Source organism: Pelecanus crispus, chromosome 1 (assembly GCF_030463565.1).
Source record: "Pelecanus crispus isolate bPelCri1 chromosome 1, bPelCri1.pri, whole genome shotgun sequence".
Taxonomy (NCBI): Eukaryota; Metazoa; Chordata; class Aves; order Pelecaniformes; family Pelecanidae; genus Pelecanus; species Pelecanus crispus.
The window spans coordinates 86,283,502-86,306,984 of NC_134643.1; the positions used below are offsets into that span (position 1 = coordinate 86,283,502).

The 23,483-nt window shown below is 39.8% G+C and overlaps 1 protein-coding gene across 1 annotated transcript in view; it reads right to left on the reverse strand.

Annotated features, from left to right (window-relative positions):
* Nucleotides 1-23,230, reverse strand: part of RIMKLB (ribosomal modification protein rimK like family member B) — a 39,282-nt gene extending 16,052 nt beyond the window's left edge. Inside the window, exon 1 of the mRNA XM_075727652.1 lies at nucleotides 23,056-23,230. Coding sequence (XP_075583767.1) covers nucleotides 23,056-23,230 — 175 coding nt within the window. The remainder of the gene's footprint in view (nucleotides 1-23,055) is intronic.
* Nucleotides 23,231-23,483: the final 253 nt, after the last annotated feature.

Below are 23,483 nucleotides of genomic sequence, written 5' to 3' on the forward strand. Positions count from 1 at the left end.
AACTCCAAAGAAAAAATATTTAGGATGAGACCGATTTAAATTTACTGAAATGAAAAATTAAGTATAGCTATTGATCAAAGTTTTAAATTATTTGAATTATAACAAAGCAAAGTCTCTCACAGCTCAAGTTAATGACTGAGTGCAAGGCAGATGGTTTTGACTTGAATGTTGCAAAAAGGTCCCCCAATTCCTACACAAGTATATGCATGCACGCATGCCACGCAGCCACTGCATAAGCAGTGATTAGATTGTCTTTTGTCTATTTCCCATCAAAGCTCTCAATAAGTATGACTATTCTTCATATTAAGAGAAAGCTCAGGCTCACAAACAGGATTTATGTATCCTGCCCTCACTCACTATGTGCCTTTAAAATGCATTTCTAGCAACTGCACTACAAATACTTACTTTCTTGTTCTTACATGAAAAAACAAAAGACCTCGAGTTTCATGATCAGTTTAAGCCTATCTGTTCTAAGCCAGAGCTGACATACATGGGGACAATCTTGTCTTTTACCACACTACCAGCAATGTGCTCCCAGCATCTCTCCTTTGTCCAGGTGTTAGTGAACAAAGAGGAAGCCAAGGCAGGGGGGCAGACAGTATTAAGTTTTCAGCTTACCATAACTTTGCAGTTGTTAGTATCAACATTGCAAAAAAACAAATAAAGCAGGATGAGAGGGAGAACACCACTGCTGCTTTGAGTAATAGAAAGGTACTAAATCGGCATAAGCCAAAAAAAAGTGAAACTAACTTTGGGGTGAGGTTTCACAAGATAGCTGAGAGAACAAACTTGTCACCGAAAGAGGAGGCGGTCTTACCGCCCTGTTCTGACCATACAGTTCCATGCTCCTTTGCTCCATTTCTGGCACTTGTCTCATGCTCTCAGTGAGTTAGGTCAGACACCTACATTTGCAGACCACCTTTCAAGGTGGTTTTGCACTCGGTTACTTACCCGAGACATTTGTGAGGCAAGACCTCAGTCAATCAGATCCCATACTGCAAGAGCAAAGGGTGGGTATGGACCGACAAGGAGAGGCGAGGAGTAAGACAGACTGCCTTTTGGGCAGTCAAAGTTCAGTCAGTTCTAACGTCTGACAAACCACCACACTCAGACACAAACGATAAATCAGCGTAAGTCAGCACTGCCACTGAAAGAAACAGTCCTGCTCTTCTGCTATTGCAGCTGCAGCTTCCAAATCCCGCAATGCCTCTCCACTTTACCTGCAAAAGTATTTGCACACCTACATGATGACCTAAATCCACAGAAAGAGAAGGCAACACAGAAGCAAAAACATGTAGGTAAGAATAATAGGGAAGGCTTTCCTCTACTTCTTTCAGTGTCATCTTAAACTTTTCTGCATCTTAAAATCTTTCAGATGACTTCTGAAGTAGACCAGGATTTTAGATACTATTATTTGGATTAGCAACAACAGGTTCATCAGCCACTGCTACTACCAAGTTTGCTGCAGCATGCTTAAAGTAACTTTAGCTTTCTTGAAAGAACCTCAGTCAAAAACAGGAGGGGGGAAAAAAAAAAAAAAAAGAACCAAAAGCATTTAATATCTTTTATTATCTTTCAGCTATTAGCTTCTTCTCTAAAAGGAAGGAAAAAATTCTTGGCCACAGAGAGAACTACAAATGCAAAATACAAGAAGGTAACAGGGGAAAAGCAACATTTAAGAAACTGTATATGAAAGAAAGCTCTCAAAACGAATTTAAAAGAGGTTCTAACACAGCACTTTCCTATTTGCTTTATCAGCTTCTTGTGCTCTCCTCAATGATCAACAGTGTTAAAGGCTGCAAAGTAATTCCAAATTTTAAGCTCAAAAGTTTGCTGGGAGAAAGGGCTTGGGTTATTCCTTTAATATATTAAGACTATAAGTTTATTAAAACAAGGAGTGCCTTTTTGATACAGGATTACAATTCCCACACTTGACAGTAACACAGATTGTTAACAGTAGTATCCACAATCAGGAAAAGCTTGCACATCAGTAGTAGCGAGACTGCTTCAGTGCTAACATACCAATTCAAGTCTGACTGTGTAGACCATGGGAGTGGAAATGCTGCGCCACAGCTTCAGGAACCTCACCTGCTCAAAAACAGTACGAAGGAATGTTGATGAAATCGGGGGGGGGGGGGGGGGGGAAGGTGGCATAAGCAGTTTCTCCAGAAATGTCTAGAAATGCCGTAAGGTGTTGGTCTTCCCTAAAGATAACAGGAAAACCTTTCTATGTAGGCAGACCTCATAAAACATGGATAAGGCTCTAGAAAAGAGAACTGTTCAAATAAAATACGCAGTTTCATGTTAAATATAACCTGGTTCAACTGCATGCTGCAGCAATAAGAAGCCATGTCATCTCCTGTACCCCCATACTCCTAATTCTCACCTTGCATCAGACCTAGTGACCATACAACCATATAGGAAGTCAGATCAGCTTGTTGCTCTGAGGCGGGGAGTGGGGGGGAGATCAACTCACCAAGTAGTCATGAAATCATTCAACTGCAAGGGAAGCAATAGGAATGCTTAATGCATGAGGGACAGCAGGACCATTTCTTTCAGCAATGGTCTGCATTTATGTTACGAAGCAATTTATCATATTTTTCACTTAATACTGTAGTTGCAAAGTTGTAAGACCTGAGTTTGCACTGGCATTCAAAAAAAGTGGTCCTATTCTGCTACTAGTACTCACAATCAATCTCCTCACACTGCTCCTTCTTTTGTGCTAGCAGCAACATTCATGTGGTTGTAAAGTAAATCGGATGAGGCAATTACTCTGAATTAATACCAAACCACCAACATTTTTTTTTTTTAACCCCAGAGCAATTTCTAAGTTTGGCCTGTTACGTAGCCATAAAAAAGTTTGAGCCAAGTGTGGAACCAGTGTGACAACTGAGCAAACACCTGAGAACACGCATCATGCAGAAACAATAACAGAAAGCAGTGAGAATGGTCAGGAATACAGCCCTCTGTTTAAGGATTTTATTTATTTACAGGGGACTCTGTACTACTTCCTTTAGATGATGTTTTGTCTTTTGCATTATGGTTTTTAAATAAGATAATCAATTTAGAAAGATATTCAGATAATCTGCAGTGAATATGAATGTCAAATTAATGTGATACCCTGACAACTGAACACTGCGTGACCCAAAGATGTGTTGCTGTCTTTCATCTCTAGTACTGACAAGCAGGAAAAACCTTAAACATGCACTGAAAACCAGACCATTTCAAAATGGTACCAAAACTATTTAAAAGTTAGTATTAATGACAAATACGTTGTACACAATTGTAATGGTCTTAGAAACTCAATGTTTTAACAATCTATGAATACTCTGAAAACCGATTAGCACTCCCAAATGAAAAGCCAGTATCATATTAATATGTCAAAGGCAGCAGGGACCAGGTCTAAGAAAACAGTAGGGATGAGAAAGAAAGGGGAAGTTATCTATCTAGAAAACAGAGATGTGACTAGAACAGACCATGCAAAGCTTAGTAAGTAGTGAAGAACTGAAACTTACAAAAATGGTTACCTGAGATCTGAATTAAAAGCTGTCTTCTTACCCCCATATTCACCTCTCTCCTGCTTATCTGACCTGCTTTAGTTGACAAAAGCAGTAGGGTCCTAACCCAACCCAAACACCCATGAGTTACAGAGACTCAGCAGTCACCAGAGCTCAGAGAAAAGCGAACACAAAGGAAGCAAAACAAGAGGAGCATGCTCCGTCATCAAAAGAAGATATTCCTACACCCATCTCCCTACTGCTTGCACTTAGAGCCAGCTTTGGTACCCACATGCTTGCACCACAGGCCACCTCAACAAACTGGAATGTCAGAAAATTGACAGGTGGAAACAGGTGGGGTTTTTAGGGAACTTAATTAGCTTGTGATTGAAGATGAGTGGAAGTGCCTGCACAAAGAAAAAATGATGGCATAACTGGGAACAGGGGTGCGAGAGGGAAACAAGGGCACCCCATTTTGTAAGCCAGGAGCTGTTTAGGTAAAGGTTTCATCATAAGGCCTTGCCAAAACCACTGCTCAGCACAGACCACACTTCAAAAGCAAAACCAGACATCTGTTTATAATTCAGACATGATCTTTTGCTTTCTACATGGCTGTAGGTGAGACCTCTTGTATCTCATCAGGATTTTTGTACAATCATTCCCACTAGGAGATCTCAGAACATTCTGGAGTCAAATAAGCATGCTTTGCAAAGTCTAAAGCATCCTCAACTGACAGAACACCCACTTGTGGCAGATATCTGTCCTTTTATATCATCTATATAAGCCTGCCAACACTGAGAGCCTTAGAAATAACACATTCTGGAATCCCCCCACCCCCAAATGCATGTCATAAGCATTAAACAATCCCATCCTAAAATGCAAGTCTTAAATATTACAGAACAAGAGTAGAGCCTAAATATACATAAACTAATTTTACTGCAAACTCACTTGACTCTTAACAGTCAGTCAGTCTCTCCCATGTTTCAAATGTCCAATTTCTGTTCATTTTAAATAGCAGGTGAAGAAAAAAATTAAGGACACACCTGAAAAAAAAATGAGTAATTGGAAAGGTCTTTCCAAAAGCAGAAAGAAATCCAGAGGAAGAATTCAAGCAACCCAGAATGGCACAGGGTTCTCCCCTGATCTGAGATGAATCTAAAATCTTCCCTGCAATGCCAAAAATCTACTAAATACCTTTAAAATGCATAACTTACACACCTCATCTCTCTCTGCTACCAAACAATACTTTCTTTCACCTCAGTAATTGGCCCTTCTATTACTTAAGCAAACTGCTGAACAGAGAAGCATCCCATGTGAGTTTTCAACTTGTAATGAAGACATGTATCCTTCATATCTGTCTCCCATAACAGAAAAGACATCTAGAAGCACTTCTACACTGTCAGAAACTTTTAATAAACAATATCCAACTACTTGTCCTTTCCAAGTGTTCCTAAACATATTTAACTGAGTCTGAATTCTGGGGAACGGAAAAATCCCCTCAGCTTACTGTTTTGACCTGTCGTTCCAGTCTAAGGACTTTCTAGTCAAAATTGCATCAAATTTATGAATTGGATTTTGGAGACAAATGTGTCCTTCTTAAAGGAAGGAATTTATCCGTGAGATTTCAGGAAAATTTGGGTTTAAAACTGACTCTAAAGCTTGCAGACATAACATCAACTCCTATCTCCAGTGAGATTCGGGATTCTGTTTGGGGGGGTGGGGGTGGGGGGGGTGGGGTGGGGGGGGGTGTGTGTGTGGGGGGGGTGTCAGAAAAAACTTTGATTTACTCAGATACGCACTATACAACAGTTTTGGGTCTCTTCATGAGTACAGTGTTTTCCTACACCAAAAAAAATTCCAAAATAAAAAATTGTTCTAGACCAAATGAATAACCCAAAATTTCTTAGTTTTGACAGACATTAATGTAAAACCATATGCAAAGCAAAGCTAGACAAGGAAGAATTCCATTTGTCCCACACCTCTGTAAGCTTGCTCACTGGGCTTGTTCCCTCTTCCTAGCTTTAGAGGGTTAAAACTACAATGCAGTAGCTGCACATGTGCTCCATGCCCATACTGTAATGAAAATACAAGTATAACACCCCAGTATTATTTCTCACCTGTTCTGGATGCAGAAGCTTCCACCTAGTGCCAAAAAGATGTTAACTAATTAAGACATTTGCTTAGTGTGTTCCCTAATTAAGCACTCCACACAATCTATAACTATTTTCTTAAAAGAAAATACTCCTCAGAATTGCACAGGTATACAGTCCTTCCAGCCAGACCAATCAAATAAAAAAAGATCATGCAGTGGTAGTATTTTACTCACAGACAGCAGACTAAAGCAAGCAGAAGGGACATCCCCCACTGTCAGTTTGTTTTGACCTTTGAAGGCAACACATTTAAGAGATTACCTATTTTACTACTCATCTCTAGATTGTAAGTGTAGTCCTAAATTTACCAATCCCTACAAACTGATAAATATCTTTATATGCATTTACTCTGCACTACAAGCTCTAAAACTCTCTCTGTCTTGTCTTTTCTGAAATAAGCATTTGACCAATTTACGAAGAAACAAAAAGCACTGAGGGGCTACTGATCTCATCACAAACAAATCAATGGCAGAGATGGGAAACAGAAGCTTTTTTACCAGCATCAGGTATGACAAGTCTCCTTAGTTCATTTATCTCACTCCTCCATAGATTCCTCTAAGAATCTCCTTTAAATATTTGCAGATTACATTTTACTTCAAGTTCCACATTACAGCAACACAATCATAGAAATATCATTACCAGATGCCACTCTTGATCCTTTCTCAGTAACAGAATTGTCATTTACATTCACTCCTAAACTCTGCCTGTAACAATTTAAAAAGGTTAAAAAGTCTTACAGGAAAAGGTTTAACCACTTCCTATGCACCTTGGAAGACCCAAGCAAGAAAGGGGAAGAAATTACCACCTCTTTAGAAATCCCTGCGTTGGACAAAACATTCTCATAAGGTTGTGCTTCTAAGACAATTTAAGTCACTCTGCTGCAACAGTTTTACTCTCCAGCCCCATGCAATGCTGCAGCGGCATGTAGTACCACCCACTCCCTATCACTCGTACTAGTGCTCATCAGACCCGCTGGCGAGCCCCTAAGCTTCCTACACCAGCAGGAAACTATTCTGTTCTTTTGTGGAATTCGATTTGTGCAAGCTGAACCAGCTCACTGTAGGATCTGATCAATCCAAGTGTCAACAGCAACAGAGGAGGCTGGATCATAGCAAAAACAGCAATGATCTGAACAGCTTAAATTGTCAAGATAGTGTCATTTTGAGACTGCAGAATTGTCCATAGTGGCTTTTTTTTTTCTTTACTACATTTACAACTCTATGGTCACTATGCTAGCCCAGCTTCCAACTTTGTAAAAACAAGCCTGTCAGACCGATTTCTCTTTCTCCAACTCTTGCTCTCCTGTCCTATGCAGATAAAACATTCTCCAGTGGCTCCCACTCTGCCAGGTAAGAAAAATTTGCAGCAAAATTGCTATAAAGGCACAGCTGCCAGCCTTGTTGAAGCATGACGATGACAAGCATTAGGACATGCAGTTTACACGTACAGCATCCTTTTCGCCTGCAGCCACAGACCTTATTCACCTCAAAGCATCCACAAAGGGCATGCACTTTCAGAATCCTGCCTCACCTTTAGTCCCAAGCATGTAAGGAGGAGTGCACAAAGAACCATTTCAGTGTTAGGCCAGAATGATCCTGGGAAGATTGACAGAAAAACAAAAGGAAGCGGGATATGAACACGCACATCTCAAAAACTTCCAGTCATTAAGTAACTTCTCTCCACCTTTCTACCTGCACTTACACCATGACTCCAACCCGTAATCTCTCCTCATGGGCAGCTGGATAGTTCATGTGCCTGGAGAACAGTGGTGAATGGATAAAGGCTGTTTCAGGACAAGCTGTCAAAGTGAGGAGAGTTTGTGCTCCACACAAAGGAACGGATCACATGCATGCAGCTTTGCTTTGGAGTGCGCAGAGCTAGTCAAGAGGCTAGCAACAGATACCACTTGCAAACACAGTTGTGACCATATGTTTGGATTTTTTTCCCCCCTCTGTGAGGGTGGTCAAACTTTGTGACAGACTGCCCTGAGAGGTTGTGGAGGCTTCATCCTTAGAGATATTCAAAACCTGAATGGATATGCCCCAAGCAATCTAACTTCAGAGCTAGCTCTAGCTTTCAAGTTGGCTGCTTTGAGCAGAAGGCTGATCCAGATGACTTTTAAAGGTCCCTTCCAACCTCAATTATTCTATGATTCTCTGTGGCATTCTCCTGTGGTATGCCTGGCCTCTTATGTGGCTGCAACAGTAGGATGTATGCTCCACAATGCACTATCTCACAGCTCAAACTAGATGTGTGGGTTCATTGGGAAATGTCCTCTCTTTTGTTTGCACGATCAAGATCATCTGACAAGTTTTTACAGTCATTAAAAAAATAAAGTTCTTCAAGTTGAAAGTGCCTCTGTAGGTTTGACCGATGGGGGTGAACCACAGCCTGATTCTCTGACCACAAAGAAACCTGGAAGGAGACTTAAGAAGAAATTCAGTATATGGTAAAGGCAAGCCCTGTCTGGAAAGCAAAGTCACAAAGAGGGGAAAAAAGTTATGAAGCTTTTATTGTTAAGCTATAAATAAACAACTGAAAACACGTCTTGCTCACAACCATTCTGTCCTCCTGGCAGAAGCAGTCATCCAACAATATAGTCCTTCACAGAAAGACACGGATATAGAAGGTTGTCAGGGGCACAAAGGGTAGTCCCCTTTAGGTCCTGAGTTGATTTTGAATCTAGTTTTGTGGAACAAATAGGAGCTACTCCAAAACTTTGAAGAATTTTTAAGGTACAACTACCAAAACTCTGTCTCATTGGGAATAAACAGAGATGGATTACAACCCAGGCAAAGGAGAGCTAAACCTTTAATCTTAGACTACAGGACATTCACGAGTATCATCCAAGTCAGGGAAACAGGGACACATAGTAACACTAGCAGGAGAACTTGATACAGCCTCTTTTGTTTTTAATAAAAACCTTCTTCACTGAGAAGGAAAAGGCATGATATAGGAATGAAAGCTACCCCTCAACAACATGAAGAGGTAAGATTTGGATGGCTCTGCTTTCTAGAACAGTAACCTAAAAGATACATGTGGTTGGTGCAGGAAATCCTGGAACTCCTAAAAACTAATTTCAAGATCATAACAACTGACTGCCTCTACCACAGCAGGCTCAGTCAGGTTGACTAGTGCTCCCTTCCTGCTTCATATTAAGCAAAAAGTCAACTCAAAGCACAGCATCCTGCCTGGCCACAGAATTAAGAATGTCGCTCACCCCGTGGGTCTGTTTCTCCTCCAGGAACAGAAGGTCCAACACTTCACGTTGATATCCAAAAGTAATATATTACTTTTATATATATATATATATGAAGATGTTCTTAACCATGAAAAACAGCCTGCAAGGCACCTCATAAAATATGAAATATAAACACTGAAAGCAGTGCTCTCAAAATAACCCAAACAAAAAAAATTCCAGGAATCGAATAAGCCATTTTCCAAAGCAGCTGAGAAGTAATATAACAATGGGGATGCGCTGGTTTACATCTTCATGAAACAAGTATGAGGGAGAACAAGGCACAAGCACAACCTCTCCAGGTATTTAGACAGGTAAAATAATTCCTCAGTCTCGCTGACAGGATACATATGTATCTTGAATGTAAATATATCCATGGACATATATTCAAAGACAGAGTATTGGGTTACCCAAGTAATTGGTTATCATTGCATCACTCCTGTTTTTCCCTACATCTACATTTTTCAAAGCCTGGCTAGTAAACAGTGTTGATGCATCCAGCACAGTCCCTATGTGACTGCACATACATTATTTACAAAGAATGTGTGTATACAACATTACATTAAAAAGCTACACTAAGATAAAACTGTTGAAGCCACGAAGTCAAGCACATAAAGGTTAGAAAAAGCCACAACTAAGGACGTATCTGTAGCACTGATCTGCTACCCCACCCACACACTGTCTTCGATTACATGAACAAATGTTATTATTCCCCACAGCATTTATCTAATGTGCACAGGAGGTACAGCACTCACTTAACAACCAGTTACTCAGCACTGTACTTTCTTCTATATTGTTCAGTGTGTAGTCCATGGGTTCCTGTACTGAAATCCTTGGTTGAAACACACCATTGCTAATTTCTTCTTGAGTTTTATTTATTGTGCTTATCACAGTAACATCTAAGTGCTTCACAATCTTAATTTATTTTGTCAACACCACTGGAAACCAGTGAGTATTCTACTGATTTCCCATATGGGGAAGGGAAGAAATTCTACATGCCACATTTGGAAGACCATGATTTCTCAGTTGCTGATGCTGCTCTGATTTATTTTATTTGTAGATGCAAGTATTCAGCACGTTCACAAAGCTGATCCTGGTATCCAAAGTTTGGGCACTCAGAAAATGCAAAAACATGCAATTAAAGGCAATTTCTGAACAGTCCAGTTTAAATCACCAGACTAACACTTTTCTTCCAGCAATGTTCTGCTTCAATTGTCACAAATTCCTGTAACCACAATGAAGGCATCCTACAAATTGTCTTCTCCTTCACTGTGCTACAAGTTACATTTCCAAAGCAGAATATCCTGTACTTTAAGGAGGCTGATGAAAAAGTAGCATGTGATGAAGTAATTTAAAATGTCGTATCTGAAAACAAATCACAACAAAGGAGTCAAAAATGCAAATTTGTTTTTGCCAATTTCTACTTTTTCAGTATTTGCTGTTGCTACTCATAACAGTATTTTATCTTTACATTTGCAGATAATCAAAAGCAAACTTCATCACTTGGCATCTAATTAACACATGCATGACACTGGTGGAATAGTGCATAAGGGTTAGAACAGTTTCATCTACCATGCAGACCTTTGACACTTGAGCAGACAGCTAAGTGCCCGCAGCTTCTATGTGGACCGGGACTTAAGGTGAATGGGCTCCACTGTCAGCATATATTTGTGTAACCAGCTGGCAGAGGAATGTTTCTCTGCAGGAGAGAAAAGCTCTGGAAGGTTTGATTCCACTCCAGGCATTGGAAGTGAGCTACTAATGCATGCAGCTTGCTTTGCTGCAATTTCTCACTCCCCACTCACCCCCCCATAGAATTCATCCCCCTAGATGTAACACCTGTGCTTCCATCTCCTCTCCATCCCACCTTCATTCTATTCTCCTTAATTTTCCAGTTAATTTCCAAAGTACAGATTTCTCCTACTATCAAGTAGCTGCTTTGCCTGCAATTCTGAACTACCACTCTGACCACTCAGCTTCCTGCCTTCTGTTCAAACTTGTTTTCCACTTGAGGCTTCTAGTTCAGCTTGTATCTCTTCCCAAAAAAGTTTTAACACACAACCCATGTTCCCACTGGTTTCCAGCTCCGGTTTCCTTCTTGAGGGAAGCAATTTCTTATCTACCAAGAGTTTCACTGCAATCACTTCCTGTTCCCCTTTCTTGTTCCAGCATGTTTGTAAAGCACACTGCCTTCACACCAGATCTTTCCCCACTGACACCACAGTCCCCACAATCCCAACCACCTTCACTCTTGTGCCAGCTACATTTGAATGGAGTGATTTATTGCATTCAGGCCTTTGTATCAGTGAGAGGAGGTATAACCAACACGAAAGAAAATCTCCTTTAAATGTGCGCTCAGACCAAACTGAAGCCCATCTCACAACAGACAAGACCACAACACCAGAACTCCTTTGTTTGCATAATACAGGGGTAAGTTTCAAATGTTTTAGCTGTGAAGCTTAAACAAGTTTCTAAGATGCTTAACAGACTATTTTTTGAAAGTGTAATTATTTGCAACAAATTTCTGTCTACTTTCACAGGTATAACAAGCAAAAGCAACTTCAGCCAAATTGAGTTCCTGTTCCAACCTAGTTCGTCCAAAAACATCCTTAGAAATTTAGGGAAAAATAGAAAAACATTATTTTTTCCTTGAAGTGCCCTCCTTCCACTGAAGCACTTTGCAGAAACTTTCCAAGACTCCCTCAAAAAGACATTTAAGACTTCAGGGCCGGGGAGGAGTATATGAATAAGGAAGGACAAATTGTGAGCAATAAAAGTCTGTTTTCTAATGGAAAGTTTTGGCCCATTGTAATGTTAAGATGCATGATATGAGACCCATCCACAATGTCAAAAAATACCTCATACAATGTTTTATCAGATACAGTGTGTCACTTAAGAACAGAATCAATACTAAACCCCAAAATTTCCTTGCCCAAACTAAGCAAAGTACTAGTTTTGTATCACTGTCACCTGGCCAACCATGTTTTGGGGTTTTTTTCAGACATAAGAGAGAAAGCAAGCAATATACTCTTCTTACCGGAAGCACAGAAGAAGGCATTACATATTACTGCATCTCATCCATTTACCACCCTCAGTGTCTAAAATTATACTTTTAAATAAATCCTGACTTTCACAGGAAGTAAACATAATGTCAGTACATCAGCTATTTCAGCAGTTATGTCACCCATTCAGATGTCAAAGCATAAAACGAGCAAATTAAGTTAGAAACACCAATCTTACTACACAGAAGCAAGCAGCTAGCTATCTAGTCATAGGCATAAATCAAGTTCTCTATTTACTGTGGTGTCTTAGACAAATCTTTTTAACTTTCCTATATATTGTTTCTGCATTGGTAAACATGGCAAACCACTGCACTCATACTACAAGAACATTACTGAAGATTTAATCTGTGTTTTGAAAAAGCCCTAAAATTTTAACTAATTCATTAATTTAGATTACTATTATTTGGGGACTACTGAGTAAAACAGTTATACAACTGAAAAAAACCTGTGTATCTCCAAAAACTATCTACTACAGATACGTCAGACTCTTCTGCAGCGAAACTATATATACATTTATGTTCCATCATGATATATGGTACCATCACTACCTAAAATACTGTTTAAACAAATGGTCCCAATGTAGCAAAAACAGACTAACAAAGCCACTAAAGGCCATGATTCCCTTGAGTGCCAAATTTAATTCGTTCTAATCTATTTAAGCAATGTTTCTACCAAAAATTAAATCCTCAGATGATTCTCAATTGGATGGTCTAAGCAGCTTCAGAAGCTAATTGAAAAATGAAGTCAGCAATTTTTATTGGGGGTGGGGGAAAAACAAGAGAATCAATTCAGTAATTCAAGACCTTCACAGTACTATTTGGAGCATAAAAAGAAACTTGAAAGCAGCAGCTTGACTTTTCACATTAGGTTCACAAAGGGATCTTGGCACTTTTCACAATAAGCATTTGGTGGTGGTGAAGATACTCTTTTACCTCATCATTCAAGGACAGTTACTTGGATATGGAATCCAAATATTGATGCAGTCATTACGCTACAGAGTCTTCCTAAGTTGGTCTCGCTCTGCTCATATCAATCTGTTTTACGTTACATAAAGCAAATATCTACCAGATCAAAGATAAAAATGTTAACTTCTCTAAGGTCAGGGCATGAACCTGGGAAGAAATACACTTGTATTTCACTACTTCCTCCACCTAAGACAGAAGCTGTAAGAGAAGTCTCTTACACTCAGGCAAATGCCTCAAACTCCAGATTCTATATGCTGCCAGCTCTTCTCTCCATGTGATGGATCAATAAACTCCTGAGAAGGCTCAGTGGAGATGGGCAAGGGTGATGTGCTTGTAAAGCCCTGGGAAGAATGCGGAAAGTGACTGACCACACCTATGGCAAAAACAGCTGACCTTATACTATGACAAAGGGGACCGGAAGGTGGCTTTTAAGATAAAGGGTTGGCTGACTCTCAGTTGCGTGTATCAGCTGGTTGTGTGTATGTTTGTCTAGGAGAGCAGCAAGAGCATGAATGTCTTCCTGAGACAACTAGACCAGCATGGGGGAGCACATACAGGGCTCAGCTCAACCCAGAGTATAAAAACTGAATGACTATCCGAAAGAGATTTCAAGAGAGCAGTGGCCTTGAGCTGGCTTAACCCCCCTTATGCCTTCCCAGTGACTGGGGACGCCCAGCGTTGTGATGGTGAGCATATCAGAGAGACCTGTAATGAGAATCACATTTGTATTGTGATCCAACAGCTCCGTCTATGCTACTTACTTATTTCTATTCCTATGCTACTTACTTATTTCTATTCCTAAACTACTTCTCAAACAATACATAGTTTTATATTCTGAACAACCAAAGGGAACACTTACATAACTTTTTAAAAACAACTTGCTCTTCTGTCCTTGCAAAAAGTTTAACTAAAAGGAACCCCGTCTCCCTGAAGTTCCACAGCATTCTACCAACACAACAAGACAACAGGCTAGACACCTACAGGACACTTTCAAATTAAGTTCTTAGAACTCAAGGGATATATTTATTAATCTTCTGACTGTTATGTCTCCATACCAGATCTAATTCTTCTTTAGACAGAAACTGCCAAGAAACAGGATTTGGTAGCATGGATTTTGAGCATATTATCTCAGCGATGTTCCATTACAACTATTACTGTAAACAAAATTATCTACTCTATGTAGTGTGTCACTGCAGCCCACCCCCCTTCTCAACTAAAAAATCTAGAACACTGGCATATTTAGTCTTTTTACTTCAACCCTTGCCAAAATGAATCAAATCATTAGTCTGTCTCTTCCAGTATCTGTTCTTCCACTATGCTAGTATCGTGGTTTAGCCACAGCCAGCAACCAAGCACCATGCAGCCGCTCGCTCACTCCCCCTGCCCCAGTGGGATGGGGGAGAGAATCGGAGGAGCAAGAGTGAGAAAACTCCTGGGTTGAGATAAGAACAGTTTAATAATTGAAATAAAGTAAAAAAGTAATGATAATAATAACAATATAATAATAATAGTAACAATAATATACAAAGCAAGTGATGCACAATGCAATTGCTCACCACCCACTGACCAATGCCCAGCCAGTCCCTGAGCAGCGATCGCTGCTCCCTGGCCAGCTCCCCCCAGTTTATGTACTGAGCATGACGTCATATGGTATGGAATAGCCCTTTGGTCAGTTTGGATCAACTATTCTGGCTGTGCCCCCTCCCAGTTTCTTGTGCACCTGGCAGAGCATGGGAAGCTGAAAAGTCCTTGACCAGCATAAGCAGTACTTAGCAACAACTAAAACTTCAGTGTGTTATCAACCTTCTTCTCATACTAAATCCAAAACACAGCACTATGCCAGCTACTAGGAAGAAAATTAACTCTATCCCAGCTGAAACCAGGACAGCTAGTACTGGGCATGTTCAACTCTCCAATACTGCTACCTATATCATGCAACATCACGTGTCTGAAACAGAGAGAACTTTCCTCATGTTAAGCACAGAGTGCAAGTATTCCATTGGATTACTTTTTTACTTTAGCTTAGAAAAGAGCACATTCCTCTCCCCTCTTTCATGAAAATATATTCCTAGGGTCTGGAAGTCAAATTCTTCACTGGTACAATTTCACTGAAAGGAGGAAAAGGGGAAAAAAAAAAAAAAGCATGCCCTTGGGGGGGGGGGGGGGGGGGGAATAAAATAAGTAAAAAAAAAAGAAAAAATCCATGTTTTACTCATAGATGTGTCAAGATGTGTAACAAGCACAGCAAGACAGCTCCCAGTTCAATACTTGCACTATATGGAAGTACAGAGCAAGAAAGCCTTTCTGTTTGATAGGAAAAGCCTTCTATTGGTTAAAGCAGTTAAGCAGTTCATTAGTGGAATTCTAGCAGGGTTTCTCTGACAACATGAGCAGAATACCTTTGTTCTCAGGTATTCTGCTCATGTTGTCAGAGCACATATAACACATTCTGCTTACCAAAGCTTGCTTAAACTTTTGACAATTGCAAAGGCATCTTAAAACTCCGTATCACACCTTTAATCCTAAAATGGACTGGACCTTTAAACAGATAGAGAAATCACGTAAGCTCTTCCATTCAAAGAACAATCATTAAAAGGACACCATCACAGATTTTTGTGACACTGTAAATGTTAATTATTAACAATACAAGGAAATAAAAAATGAGTGATAGTTTCATTAGTGACACTTTTTTTTTTTGGTTCTCCTTTTCATTCCAATCTTTTCATGCAGCAGATGTAAAAGGGAAGTGTAATTCTTGAAACCAGTATTTCACCACATTTTATAGATAGAGTTTATAAGAATAAGAAAATAAAGGGACTTGTCCACAGCTACTGGCACTCCTAGAGGTCCGTATCAGTTAAAACACAGGTCTGCACACTGGAAGACACATCTCAATGCTGAACAAAGTTCAGCAGTACCAGTCTCTCTCATACCAACAGTCACTGAGGCTCAATCAACTGCCCATCATTCACGAATGGGTAACAACTGGACTTGGAGAAAAGGTGGAGAAAACCAAAGCTACTGTCATTGCTTAAAGAACAGGTAATAGAGAACTTCTCTGACCACAGGTCTAGTAAAGCAAGCATAGTCATCAGTTTCATAAGTTTTTCACATCAATACTTGTGGCATCTCCTAATCTCTCACACCCCAATACACACACTGTGCCCTCCTGATTTCAGTGCTGCAGCACTTAACTGTTTGTGCAGTCATGTTCTTACCTGCCTTGGACGACTGATGCAGCACTAAAAAACATCCTCCACCAAGAAGAGGGATTTGGTTTAAAACTACACCAGTATGCAGACCTGGTTCACAATGCAATAGCTCAGACAATTGTGCCAGCACAACTCGCTTAGGCAATGTGGCACTGGAACAGGGATTGTTAGAAAAGTGACACAGAAACCTCCAGCCAGTTAAAGACTGTCTTTCTTGTGAAACGTTAGGCTAATTTTCATTTCTTGACTGTGATGTATGGAAATACCTCTTTCATCTCACTTTTGTCTTTTTTACATTGTTTTTCCTCCAGATGGCCATTCCTGAGAATGCTTACAACAATTAAAAATCTGGAAACACTTTCTGGCATTTTCAGATATGATGACATGCACGTATGTTCAAGATGATGTGCCCTACAAGTCTGATTTTCCTGGCTCACTGTTATAGAACACATGCAAATGGAAAACTTCAGTCCTTAAGACAGTCCTCTGATAGGACCACAATGAAGTATTTCATGCAGAAACATTCCCACCTCTCCACCTTGCAAAGGTAGCTTTGGACTGAGCATATATCTACCACTGATGACATACTGACATTTACGGAAGAAACAGGACAATTTTGAGATCAAATTCATTGTTAGCCTTCGTTATTTAGCATCAGCTTGAGATAACAGGCAATCATTCATGTAAGAATAGAAATCCCTGACAATAAGGAATAAAACTGCATGGTACCCAGGGTCACAGTACAAATCCTTTCTTCCCATATGCACTGTAAGAAAGTTATGTTTGATGTCACAGTTCTAAAAGAAAACAATTCTTCCTAAAACATGTGGCAGCTGTTGAAATGCACTGTTATTAAAATGTTTCTATGATAATAAAGCAAATGTTTGAATCACTGTTTCTTCTACTACAGATGTGTTTGTCTGAGGTATCTAATGTTGGGGTGGTCACATAGTCACCCACCTCTAAACACAGCTATCATTCCAGAATCCCCTCTATACAGTCCATAATAGCCTCCTAGTAATGCTTATGGCTCAATAAGATTTAACATCAGTCAGACTGGCCAAGTGATTGGCTTCCACAGTGAAAAAACATCAGAAACAGCTTCAAGTAGTTCTGAGCCCAGCACTTTCAACACCACGAAATTCACTTCATGTCTGACTACCTTCCAGTCCCTTGCACACGAAGGATTCTTCTCCATCTCTCACTACTGAGTTACAAACCAATTTCCCAACTCTGCAGAGGAAGCAATGGCTGCTCTGGCTGCTGTTCGTAGCAGGAAACAGGCCAACTCTGCAGTGCTCAACAAGGCACCTTGCCAAGGCCACTTGCCTCTGCTCCATCACTCCCAGAGCCATTGCTGCACACCGCAGGAAAAGCTCTTACAGTAAGGTGCACCGCTGGACTAACAAGTGCCAGGGGACTGCTGAAACAGTCAGCAGGAAGAGGAGGTGATCATGTTCCCCTACTGTGTGACAGAAGACAGTCTTTAGGTGACTTAACAATGATTCAAAAATATTAAGAGTTTTGGTATGTTGACACAGCAACTGTTTCACAGATGTAAAAGCCCTCTTATAGATCTAGCCAATAGAATGCTTTTCTTACCATTACACTGAAAACACAGGAATTTGTTATCCAACCCTTACCCTTTTTTCCCCAGCTTTCTATACAGCAATCGTTCAACTATCCTGATTCCTCCACGTTTATTTCCAATGCTATCTAACTCATGTGTGAGGAAAAGGAAAAAAAAAAAAAAAAAAAATCAAAGATCACAACTATTTGTTACTAGTTCAGACCAAATTAGAAATGAAGGACAGATGACACGAAACAAAAAAAATGTATTTTGCAAGATTAAAGATGTAAACAAAATAGTGACTAATATTGCAAATTTCAGGCCCACACAGGAAACCCAAATGCCTAAACCAGCACACCAGCAACTTTTACCAAAAGAATCTATCTTCTAAATACTTCCTCTGCAGAAGAAATGAAGAGATCAGTTCCCACATGTCATCCATCCGACTTAAGAAAAGCCAGCTGACCATGCACAAAGTATTACTGTTTAAGAACAAATGACTATTGCGTCCTTTTTATTCCTCACCTAGGCTGATCACTTGCTTTTACATTCCCAAAGGAAAAGCCAAGAAAGTCTTAGGAAAAGTTCGCACTTTGTTTTATGCTTTAGGACACTCCAATTCCACCCACTCCAGCATCTTTAACAGTTGAAAGCAACTTTCCTTAAAACTATTTTTCCTTCACAGGACAGTATCAGAAAATATGGAGATTCCCAAAACCTACAATAAAGGAATTGGTAAGTTGCTGGCTCAGTGATCTCCAACTTCTGCTATTCTGGTAGCAAAGAATTTTAATGAAGATATTCTTGTATATAATTTTAACAAAATAAAGATCCAAATTTCCCTAGCACGTTCTTCACCAACAAACAGCTCTTGAACTCTGTTTCTGTACAGGTAAGGTGTGTAGTCTGTGGGGAAGGTTACTGCTAAGTCCTAGACACTGCTGAGAAGGGAGAAAAAAAAAAAAGAAAAAGAGTGGTCTATTCAGAAAGAGGAGACAACCAATGATTTATCTTTTGTCTCTTGTCCACTATGTCTCATAGCATGCTTATTTGCTACAGGCTTCCTCCACCCCCATCCCACCCCGCATACTCCTGCTCACAAGCTTTAATTTGCCTAGTTTCAAATTCCCCAAGTCTGTTACACCACTGCGCTAGCAAACTTAAGACAAACAGTTTAAAATTACACATTTTAACAGGATGCACTGTTAAGACTTCAGATGTGTGTCTGAAAATGTCATGCAGAGTTTTGTTGAATTACCTGCTATCTATTTCAAATGAATATAGGAATTGCCAAACTAGATTAGGCAACTAGCCATTTAATTTCGTAATCCAGTGCCTTCCTTACAGCAGTAAATACCAGATGCTTCAAAGAAACACACACACAAAAAAATCCTAAAGCCGACACTATCAAGCATCCCAACCATAAGAAAATTCCTCTGTTTTAAAGTATGCCTTGAAGCTACAACTAAATCAACATAAATATGAGCCATTCCCTAAAAGAGCAACGCCATTCTCCCCTGCCTTCATGTACTAGAGCTAGCAATTGTGTGACCACAAAATGGGCTGATACAGCAAGCTATTCCAACAGCAAACTGTTAATTATTTGGGCGGAGTTAGTGTTGCATTGGATTAGCCAACTCAACTCACACAAATGCCAGACCCTGCAAACGAGCAGAGAATTTGGTCAACCTGTTGTTGAATTAGATTAGCTTAGCTACAACACGAAAGCAAGCCAAGAGAGACATGAAGTCCTTATACAAGGCAAGCAGCAAGAGCAAGGCTGGAAAGGGACAGACAAGAGGAACACGGCTACTCCATTCCACAGTACATCATACTAGACGGGTTTAGCTTCAGTTTAGCTCTTAAGAAACCTAGGCTACAGCCACGCCATAGTTTCAGCCAGTTTAAATCAGAACAGCTGCAATATCACCCTCCACTTTTTTCCATACACACATTCCTGTGCACATCTCATTCAGTAACCATTTCAGCAGGTTCAGCCCACCAAAGCAGCAGAAAAATATTCATTGTTTTATGCAGCTGGACTTTTCCACTTATTTTAACTCAGATTTTGCCTTGGGGATCTACAGAGTAATACTGCCAGCATGCAAAGGAAACAGGAATGCATGGCTCAGGTAAGCAGGCACTTACCTAAATAAGGCATAAACCATGTTTACTTTCAAAAACTATTTGTTGAACTTAAACTATTTCCAAAACAGTTTAAGCATAAATCAGTTTAAGAGTTTCCTTCTAAACTTAAGGAAAAACTTTAATTCTACATCTCTTAACTTGCATTTACAATCATTTTTGGAGTCATGCTGTGTTGAGGCACCTAACGTGGATCTTGAGCTGCATGCAGGTTCATCATGTGGCCAGTAATACTGGGGCAGTGTGGGGTGCTTGGGATGCTGGGTCATTCCAAGTTTCAGCTGTGGAAGAAAAGGAACCAGTAGGGACTGCTGGGGCTAAACTGTTGGCTCACCTGGGAATCCAGCCACACTTCCCATCCAGCCCTGCAGTACAGCACAGTAATGCCCCAAGGAGTCGCTACTGCTGTGTCCACTGACTGAAACAACCCTACCTCTCCCTCTCCCTTTGTCCACATCAGGTACATGGCAAATCTTATCATTCTCTGGCATACACAGATTTTTAAGAGCCTCAGCATCACAGAAGTTTTCCACATTTGCCTTTGGCTCTGGGCTTCAGTGATACTTACATCAATGTGCTCTACTGTTAAGGTATATACCACGTAATTGGTGGAAGAGCCAATTTTCAGTTTTGCTATGTATCCCACTGTTACGCTCAATTTTCCTAAGTTTAGAAGTCTTTTCCACTCTACTTTACCTCTGTGAGGTAAATTCAAGCTTTTTAATGTCCTATGCTGAATTTTTGGTCTCTGAAGTCTTCAGCCATGTTCCTGACAGTCAGCAAGTCCACAAAGTGGTATCACTGATTGTATCATCTACAGAAATACCACATTTTCAAAGTTTTAAATCACATTCTGTAATTTCCAACTTGACTTTGTAAAGTTAACATTCTTCTAACAATTTACTTAAGAAATTGCCTGGGTTTTAAAGGACAGAAAAAAGCTCTAATCACAAGTGTGAGTATGTGAAAGTCTAACTATTACTTCCTCCAATACCATGTATTTACCGTCAGAGTTTGAGCCCCATTTTGCTAAGCTTTCAACACAAATAACAGTAGAACTGGAAGCAAAGGCAGGTTATTATCCACTGAAGATACATTCTCTTCATCAACTCCTCTGTGTTGTATGGAATTTTACTCAACCTGGATCCTCCACACAACAGTAGATAACAGAATGCATTACCTCCTGGATCTTCTTCCAGGACACCTTTTCCTAGGCCAACTGAGCACTTCAACAAGGAAAATGAAACACAAAATTTTTGCTTGTGTCCTCCACCAGAAATCTGTATCAAAACATGTGGGCAAGCATGAGGAAAAAGAAAACTGGAAAATTGAAGACTGAAGATTTTTCATGTCACTCCAACAGAAAGAATTGTCTGGTATAAGACAACTCCCATGCCTGCCCCGCTCCCCAAAGAAAAAAAAAAAACCCCAACCAAAAAAACCCACCACAATTAGCCAGACCAGATTATTTATAAGGACATTTCTATCCACAACCTTCCCGCACTTTCACCTCACTGCTTTTCAAAAGGTCAGTTATTTACATCGTTTTGAATGAACACTTTGTATGAAAATCATTTCCCTTTTTGCATTCTCTTTCTGGTCATTTCCTTAATTTTTCTCATTCTTGTACTACACATTCCTCAGTATTAGTTTTCCAACTTGCATACTTTATCTTTTCTTCTTACAACACATGCAGCATTAGGAGACATTAAACGGAAGAGAGCAGAAAGGCCCAAAATTCATGCTTGCCATATTTAATTCCCCAAAAACAGGCAGAAGACAGGAAAGAAGAAAACATCACCAAAAAATAAAAACAATACTGAAATGCTGAAGGACCAGTTATGCATCTTGGAGGCTACAGCTACAGTCCAGGATGGCTGCCTTCACAGACACAGAACATACTGTCCAAAGGACAGCACGCTCAGAGCAGTAAGATGTTCACACTTTCTGACAAGTTGCCTTGATTTGAAGACATGCTACAGAATTTCAAGGCTCTGATAAAAATCATAGATACCTCACAATAAAAGACAAAATACATAAATAGAAGTTTAGTAATACCAGAATCGAAAATTCTGTTTTCCCATGCATTTGTTTTATGCTTGACTGATTCATGCTACAATACGGTACAAATTCTGACCAAAGATCTTCCCCAAGAGTCAGTTTTAAGATTTCCCTCCTATACAGATTCCCTAGTAAGGAACAAGGTATAAGACCACAAGGCAGCCTCTTCTTCAAGGCTGAGGGTACTTTTGTATTTTCTTCCCACACAGAATTATTCCAATACACCTTTCAGAAATGTAATTCTTCCCTGGATCTCAGTGATGTTTTTTGACTGATAAATGGGAAGAGAAATGGAAGAAGTAAAATACAAAACAACACTGCAGCCTCCTTCCTTTAGGAAATCCAAATTAAAAAGTTGAAAAAAAAATTATAATAGTAAGTGTTACACAGCTTGACATCGGTGGTATTAATATTCTTCCTATAACATAAGCTTACTATCTACAGAATCATTTTACTGAACATTTTTACACACATTAACATCTTGCTTTTCCTTTTTAATTGTCACAGAAAAAAAAAAGCCAATAGGAAAACAGAACAGAAATCTTACAATTTAGTTTAACACTGTAAGTTGCAGTAATAGTTCAAATTATTCTGATGTACGTATTTTTGTTTTTCAGCTCTGGGGTTTTTTTGGCATATACGTAACTACGCATCCATACAGCATCATGCTTTAGTTAGGTCACATTATTACCTCTAGCTCCATGACAATTTGTACTGTCCACTGAAAATTCCTTTCAGTTTATTTCAAATGCGTTTGCTATCTTGGAGTCAGAACATAAATGGAAGAAAAAAGTCCCCCTGAAACTCTTAAATGTGACCCATAAACTTCAAGTACCTATGCAAAAATGACTCAGTAATTTCTTCTTAATTCAGAGGCCCCGTAGTCCTTTTCCTGGAATCAACAAACTAAAGCAACCCTCCTCTCTGTTCTACAGAGGGAAGGCAAAATAGTTCTAATGCAAATTAGCAAAGGCAACAATTATATTTGATTATCACAATAAATACTAAAGAATATGGTTATCATGTACATCTACATGATTTAGACGATGTACGGTAGTCTGGCACACATGGAATTCATTATTAAAGAGATGCTCCATATTACAATCTTTTTCCAAGTACCCTTTCAGCACATTCCCAGCCTTAGCTCATTCTCACCAAGATTTCCATCCTCAATGGTCAGCACCACTTCATCCATCACCAAGGCCCGGAAATCTAGCTCCTCTTCACAGCACTTGGCCTTCAGTGCTCTCAGGATCTCCTGCTGAGGGTAGTCTTCTCTGATGCGACGGTCTGTTAAGAACCACAGCCTGGGAGCAACCGAACTGCACATCTTGGACTTGTCTTGCAACCTTCAAGGTTTCCTTTCAATGGGACTTCTAGATGGTGGAGAAGATGAGACTCTGTTAGAGTACATAGGCTCCTATCTTCATGTTCCCCACTGTACCAAGTCCTACTCCCTCTGCACAAGTCAGTCCTTTTCAATGGAAGGCAACTTCCAACCTCCAAGTGGGAAAATAATGTCTACGCCTAACCTGCAACAGAAGTAACAACAACAAACAAATCCATTTACATTCAAAGGAATG